This window comes from Anopheles bellator, chromosome 1 (genome assembly GCF_943735745.2).
Source record: "Anopheles bellator chromosome 1, idAnoBellAS_SP24_06.2, whole genome shotgun sequence".
NCBI lineage: Eukaryota > Metazoa > Arthropoda > Insecta > Diptera > Culicidae > Anopheles > Anopheles bellator.
Window position 1 is genome coordinate 31,726,087 of NC_071285.1, and position 8,105 is coordinate 31,734,191.

Consider the following 8,105-nt stretch of genomic DNA (forward strand, 5'->3'; position numbering starts at 1 on the left):
GCTCGCGCTCAACAGGAGCTTGGACAAGTTTTGGACAAGGGTAAGTATGAAATGGAATTTTTTTATGCACGGGAATTCTTGTATAACCCGTCGTCGGCACCAACGAAAAAGGACTCATGAATCTAGTGGAACGTACACACATGGAACCTGGTCCATGAAACAATTCGATGCATACAAAACCACGTTGGGGTAATTAAGTTTAGAGTCACTTATGCAATACAATGAGAAGTGAACAATGCAGTAGGGTTTGTAAGTGTTTTTTAATATATTTTTTCACAACAGTTTAATGTTCACAACAAATGTTGATAATATTTCGACCCTCGTGGTGAATCCCACCTAATCCGCACATTGTTTTCTGCACAAACTTTTACAAATGTGTATTAATAGTGAGGTATTTGTATGTTCCATACAACATCTCGAGGAACTACGAAGTAAAGTTTCAGCTTAGACCAGCTAATTTCTCTACGCTGGTTGAGTTTTTATTCCATATTGCTTAAATGCGTAATTGCCCTTACGAAGTTGTAAAGTCGAGAATACATTTCATTTGCCGTAAAGGCGTTTTTTACAATCTGGCATGGTACACCGAGTCGTCGTCATCGTCACTGCGATGCTCCTGCACCTCGATTCGTTCAACCAGTTCATTGAATTTTACGTTTTTAGGTTCGCTACCAACTTCCCGAACACTCGTCGATTGCGTCCCAGGTGTAACGTTATGTTCATCTTCTTCATTTAATCGGTCGTCCAAAGCACGCGCTAGCCGATTGCCTGCTACGAAGTTGTCCTCTGAATCTGTTGAGAAGTACAGTTAAGCACCGATTATTGTCTGCGGTCATACGGCTTAGTGTGCTACGCACCTTGCATGGTGATACCGGAGATGTTGATGGATATTTTACGATCCTCCAGAGTCGCTGGCTCCAAATTGTTCCCTTTGGGAATTCCCAATGACGGTGGAGTTGGTGGAGGGCTGGGATCGAAGTCACTCTCCAACTGCTCAAGATCGGATACATTGTTGCCCGCGTTAGACAGTGGTCGCACGTACCTGAAGTACAGCACGCTACCGACTGCCAAGCAGATAAGTAACAGCGCGCCCAAAACGGAAGTGGACGCGATCAGTCCGCTGTGACTTGACTGGTGCCGTAGATTTTCTGCACATGCATTCTCGTGTTCGGAGCACAAGACTTCGTTGACGGACACAATTGCCGATGCCTCCAGATTGGGAACTGCTTCCAGAATCGCTCTTGAAACGAAAGGAAGGGGTGAATTTAATAAAAACTATTTCAATCTGTATCCGAAGTGTACGGAATATGATATACTATTGAGGCGTCTCAACAATGAATGACCTTTTCAATTTTAAACATTTAAAGTTTAAAGATTTTGTGAGTTTTAAACATCAAAAGTTCAAAGTGCGAGTTCATTTTACTCTCCAACGTGTCCACATTTAAATTGAAGATGCTCCTACATACCTTCGAATAACGTCTTCATGCAACAGTTCATTACTGTTGTCCATTGCATAGACCACCAATCGCACCGTACGGTGTTGATCGAGCATTTGTACCCCATTTTGCTCCTCTCGTCCCACAACACGATCAGTCGACGGTATGTACGCTTGGTGCAGTACTGCAAGGCGGAAATTTTCTTGCCCATTGATTTGTTCGATGAAGCCACTCACCGCGTCCTGCTCGGCAGTCTCTAGCGTGACGATGGCGATTTGATTCACTTCCAACCGTTGTACGCTCAGCGACAGTTTTGCACTCCGTCCATCGGCTTCCCCATCGCGATCCGTAGCAATGGCAGTGAGTTCAACACGTGTTTCCTCTCTCAGAGCATTGCGGGCTGGAAATATCACACCACTGCCCGGTTCGACCACGAACTGATCGTTTTCCGCTAAACTGTATCGAATTTTCGCATTCAGCCCTTCATCCACATCGGTCGCCTCCAAAATGGTTAGGTACGGTAACATTAGTCTGGCGGCCAATGCTGGCTCAGGAAACGCTAGATGGACAACGGCCGTTGCTTCGGGTGCGATCGCTGGCTGAACGAAGCGTGGATCGTTATCGTTTATATCGTCGACCACAACACTAATTATCGTCATGTCCGGTGCGTAGTTGATGGTGTCCGTCTCGATGAGCGATCGTTTGGCGCGGGATAACGTTTCGCTTCCACACACCAATTTCAAGCGCAATTGAAACTGGGGCACCTCCATACCGGCGAACAGGTTGTGATCCTCTCGATCGAAACTACGTGACGCCAGCCAGCCAGTCTCCGGGTCGATGTAAAAATATGGCCAGGAATCATTTGATGGGCTTTGGCTCAAAACTTCGTACTCACACACGTTTAACCCCACTAGGAAGATGGTCGGGTGTGGCCTTTCTTCGTCCAGATGCAACACGACCAAGGTTTTGTCCACGGTTGGCATTTTAATGCCCTGCTCCGTACACTCGAACTCACTGAGAGCATCCAGCATGACCCCAACGGAAGATTGCTTTCCTGCTGCTCTGTTAAGAGCGCGAACAGAGAACTGATACTCACCGGGGGCAATTGGCCATAGCAAGCGTAGTGTCCCCTCAGCGCTTATTGTGAGGTACGTTTTTAGATACGCTGAAGGTACGAAATTTAGAAGCGATTAAAAATCTATATCTAAAAGCACTTCGAAAATCAACTTACCATCATCAGTAATAAGTTGATGATCGACTGCGGCCAACGGATCCTTCACCGTAGCTCTAACGGATCCGATCGCACCGCTTGTATCGCCCCTCAGCTGGAACCGAAAACTGCCGTATTCGAACACGGGTACATCACCTAGCACTCCGCTGGTGCTGCAATTGTAACAACTCGTGCAATCCACGATGGGTGGCAATGGAATGCAGGGTGCTGCAATGGAGAACATACAGTAGCATAAGGGTTTAAAGTCATTTTTTCACAAAGGGCAGCATGAAGGGGTTGCTTACTTCCTTCCGGAACTGATAGCACGACCGAACAAGATCCGGTACTGCCTTCACCTGCTCGAGCTTCAATCAATAGATGAACCGTCTCTAGTCCTTCAAAGTCCGCAATGGTGATCGGGCTTAACAGTCGCAATCGCACGTAACGACCGTTTTGTTCGAGTGCAAGAAAGTCTACGTTCGATTCCTTCATCACTACGCTAACTCCATCGAAGAAAGTGTGCTCGGATATCGCGATCGCATCGGAGAGCACAGGGCTGAGGTCGTCAGTGAACGATCCACTGTAAACTGATTGGGTGAACGCCGGTGCCGGTATTTTGCGACTAATCACGACCCTGGACAAGACTGGGTCACTTGTAGGATTTTTAAGCCTCACCCCAAACGTCAGCAAAGTCGTGGCCCCAAGCTGCTCGTCCGTCACGCCGGCCTTTAAGGTGAACTGGAAGAGATCGTCTACTAAAACGGCATCGAACAGCTCGTAATCGTCGTCCGCCAAGTTCCACTGGAATCCGGCTTCAGTGCTGGAGAGCACGATTTTCACTTCCAATCCGTCCGGGAACGTGACGGTACGTGAACCTTCCGCTAGGATTCCATACGCTGCCGTTTGCACGAACTGTGGTGGCTCTACGCTCTGAACATCAATCGCGATGAATGCCGTTGCCGTATCGCTCCCAGGATTCGTCGCCTGAACGTACGCATTAAGATGGCTCGTTCCGGTAGGTTCCCCATTGAAAGGGGCCCTCAGTTTCATCTCAACGGTAGCTCCTTGGCGTGAGACGGTGAAATATTGTGCATCGGGCCCTCCGAGACCAACGTCAGTGTTTTCACTAAAGGTACCCGCGTTTAAGACGATCGCTTGGTGCAACTGGAGCTCGTTACCGTCAGCGGTAATGGTTCCGTTGTAAAACAATTGCGAAAACATCGGGCTGATTATGTCGTCAAGTTTAATGGTTATCAAAACAGTCGCCGAATCGCCGGCACTGTAGGCGTTGTTGATGGTTATGACGAAGCTCAGTAGATCGCGCCCTTCGATGGCCGTTGGTGCGATGTCCTCACGCAACGCCACTTTGAATATGTTCTCTTCTGTGAACGCCAAGTCAAACAGCTCGGCATCGTTTTCGGTGGCGGAGAACTGAAACGTGTCCATTATCGTGGCGGGATCTACAGCAATTACATCGGCGGCCGAAAACACAACGACCTTTGTACCCTCTTGCAGAGATCCCCGATAGATCGGCTTCGTAAAAACGGGCGTTACTGCCGGGGCGTTTACTACTTTCACCAACAAGTGGGCCTCTGCGAGATCGGATTCAGCGTTAGAGGCTTGCAGCGCCAGGCTAAAGTAGACTTGTGAACGAATTTGATCCCACTTTACGCCGGCCTTTAATTGGACTCGCACGGTGCTACGATCATCGGCGATCGTTGCTTCGAAGAAGGTTGAATCTTTAATCGTCACTTCGGTGGTCTCCAGCACACTTGCCCTCTCCAGCGTGATTGGTTCTTCTGTAAATTCTACTGACTGTTGCCCTTCGACGAGGCTTCCTTCGTACGAAGGACGTGTGAAGATCGGGTTGACAGGGTGCGAAATTTTCACCAAACAGGAAGCAACAGATGCCGGCTGCTGCCGGGTGTTTGAAGGATTCACGGCAACCACGAGGAAGTATATTTCGGATCGTGCTTTCACTTGCTCGACGGAAACGTTATCGCGGAGGTACCAAACGAGACTCCGATCGGCCGATTCCACGAACCGAACTAACGAAGCATCCGTTCCTTCCACGGTGTATCGTATGTTGCTGTCAACCGTTTCCGGTGTGAGCGACATCGGCAGACTGAATCGGATATCGTTGGCGCCTTCCTTCAGTTCTCCATTGTACTGCAACTGTGTGAATTCGGGGCTCGGGACACGCTCAATATCCACGATAATGGTAGTAAATCCTGAGGCCATTTCCGGATTTTTACATTCCACAACGAATTCAATGTGTTCTATAGCGTTCAGATCGGTGGGTGAGATTTCCTTCAGTAACCGTATTGTCACCGTTCCCTCAAGCATCTGCACTCCGAACAGGTCTGTGTTGCTGTCTCGTATCGACACTGTGGCTGTCTCCACAAAGCTTCCTGGCTCGAGACTGATGTTTTCGAAGGCGATCAGCTGCATATCCTTCGATATCCGCGACTTGTAGACAGGTTTTACAAATCGTGGATATTTAACGAACAACCTTTTGATGTACACAACGACAGGGGCGGCCGCATCACCCGTCGAGCGGGGCTTCGTTGCCCTGACGGTGAACTGAAAGTGATCGCGAGTCTCCAAATCCGTGTCACTCAAAGGCTCCTTCAGGATGAGTTCTGTACCGTCCACAGGCGAATTGACAGGTTTCAAGGTGAAGTACAGAGAATCCGTTCCATCCAACGAAAACTGCACACTTTCGTCGGCCGTCTCGATCCGGAGCTTCACTATCAGTGGTTCCTGTAATTGCCTGGTGGACTCATCGATTAGTGCGTCGTAGATTAGCCGCTCGAACACCGGCGCCTTGATCTGGACGATATCTACGGAGATCATACAATAGGCCTTGTCCGAGTTGGGATTCTGTGCCTCCACGGTCAACAGCACGTGCGTGGTGCCACGGAGCGATTCACTGGTCACCGTGCCCTTCAAGTACACCTTGAACACATTGTCCGGGATGTAAGGCCAAATCTCGAACAAGCCTCGTTCATCGATCAAGCTAACAACGGTGTCACCGGAAAAGGACTCTGACAGAATCTCGACATTCGCAACGCTCAGTGCCAGCGTGTTCTCATCCAACGTGCCTTGCAGAAAGTTGCTCGCAAACTTTGGCAACACGGACACGGGACGTGCGACGCTCATGATCGCAACCGCATGTGACACTTCTGCACCGTCCAAGGTACAAACGATCGTTAAAATAAGGTACGCTTTGCCTGCCAACTTCTCCGGGGTGATATTGTTCGGCACAATACTAACTGTCCCTTCCGCAGTTCGCACGGTGAAGAGATCCACATCGCCCCGGTAGCTAAACGTCAACCCTTCCACGTAGCTGTCTGACGAAATTTTGATTACCGGAAGCTCCAGGACCCCGGTAGAGGCGGCGAAAGTTCCTTCGTATACGGACCGTTCAAATTGAGGTATCTTCGTGTCGGGTTTCACGATCGACAACACCAGCAGCGTTTCGCTTATGGCCGCGTTAGCTTTCTCGGCCTGAACGGTTAGCAGAAAGAAACTGTTCGTTGCGATTACTTCGTCCGAAAGTGACTCAGAGGTCCTAATCGTCACCCGGTTGTTACTGAGGGTGGCGGTGAAATATTTGGCATCCTCTCCGGCGAGCGCCACTTTTACACTGTCGTCGCCAGTCTCCGGTTTGATGCTAATCGGTTTGACGAGGGTTATTTCCTTGCTCACCGCAATGGAACCGGTGTAGAGAGACTCTTCAAAGTCGACGGGCGCCACGCTCGTCACTTCAACGACAAACGCCGTTCGACCGACATTTTCGGCCCCCGTCCTGCTAGCTTCGATGACGGTGGTGAGAATTCGCTTTCCTCCTTCCGCAATCTCTGCACCTGGGCGTAACGACACGGCAGCTGTTTGTCGATCGAAGCTGGCATTGAGAAGGAAAAAAACTCCGTCGTCACCGATCACTTGATACTGTACCGTCGAATCGTAGGTACCGGGCAGTAAGCTGACATAACGAGCATCAAATGTATCTCCTATCTTGTGTTCCGTTTTATACAGACTTTGTCCAAACTCTGGTGGTACGACGAATTCGTTGACTGGATCACTGGACACTGTTAACCGGGCGTATCCTGTCAATGGTGGAACCCACTCGTCCTTGGGAAAGTACAGAAATAGTCGAAATGATAATCTTTTGCCACAACAAGGGGCAGTTAATTTACCTGTGCGGAAATTTGCAGCGTTATTGGCTGCGTAATCTTCGTTAAGGCGTGTTTCGTTTTGACCTGCGCAACGAACTCTGCCCGAGAAGACCCAGCACTGGAGGACACGGTGAAGTAATCATTCTCATCGATCGTGAACGTTATCTTATTCTTTGTTATATCCTTATCATAGGCCACTATCCGGTTGCCCTGTAAACGAAGACGAATCAGTCGGTCATCATTGCCGGATGTAGTCCGGATTGCCGGGTGCATCTTACGTAGTCTGCAAACAACTGTATGTCAAAGTCCCGCGGGAGCGGCAGCGGAACCTTGATGTCGTACACTCCTTGGCTAAATTGTGGCTGGTGATTGTTCTCCTCCTTGATGTTCTGCCTGAAGCTCATCTGCCGTACCGTCCCAGACTCGCACAGGAAAACGACGATATTGAAAAAGTACGCGTAACTATCGAGCTCTTCGAAGCGGGTGAACTGTTCGTTCGTCGTGATGATAAGCTTTCCATCGCCAATCGTGGCGTCAATATATACCGGCTTATCATCATCCGCGGGATTCACGCTAACAGATTTAACGTTTGTGACCTCATATGTGGCCAGCGTATATCCCACCCCAACGGTAGTAGAAACTTCCGGTACTGCCGGAAACAGACCGCTGAAAGAAAGCGACGGAGAAGCGCAATCTGGATGGTGTACAGTGTCTCGGTTAGTACGTATACTCATTGTTTGGCAGAAGCAATATTTCATTGGAAACAAAGGCAAGGTGAAGTCATGAGCCAAATATCCGACAAAGACGAAAGACGGCCTTGCTCCACATAGTTATCGCAGCCTAACAGAATCCTAACAGTTTGTGGTGAACAATGTGGTAAGCCCTAGGAATTTTCTGGTTTGGTGTAGTTTTCGGCTTTCAACTGTCCGCTAACTACATGCCGATCCAATCCGTCAAATGTCCACGACATTAGTGCGGCACATTAAATGGACTGTTCGAACAATCAATTAACAAATGCATGATGGATGTAATTGCTCGTCAGATAACGTCATGTATCGTTGGCACTTTACTTTGTTGCCCAGTTACTCAAACTTTTGATGAGACGTCGTTGATATCATATGTGGCAGGCATATTTCGGAGCACGTTTTCTAGTTACAGGTTGGTAGAGTGCCACTGCCCAGTGGCCAATATTTCTCACCTAAATCGTCTGCTCCTGAACACGGGAACAACAGTATCGGCAGCACAACCAACCACAGCCACCACCACAAGCGGCCTGGTCGC

General features: G+C 49.0%; 1 protein-coding gene across 1 annotated transcript; it reads right to left on the reverse strand.

The window, feature by feature from the left end:
- Window positions 1-460: 460 nt before the first annotated feature.
- On the reverse strand, window positions 461-7,558 carry LOC131215436 (uncharacterized). The gene is made up of 7 exons (XM_058209825.1): window positions 7,103-7,558; window positions 6,846-7,034; window positions 2,949-6,780; window positions 2,665-2,871; window positions 1,464-2,598; window positions 855-1,237; window positions 461-789 (listed from the first exon to the last, which is right to left on the reverse strand). Exons 1-7 carry the CDS (start codon window positions 7,556-7,558, stop codon window positions 563-565), a joined length of 6,429 nt encoding a protein of 2,142 aa, XP_058065808.1. The 3' UTR covers window positions 461-562.
- Window positions 7,559-8,105: the final 547 nt, after the last annotated feature.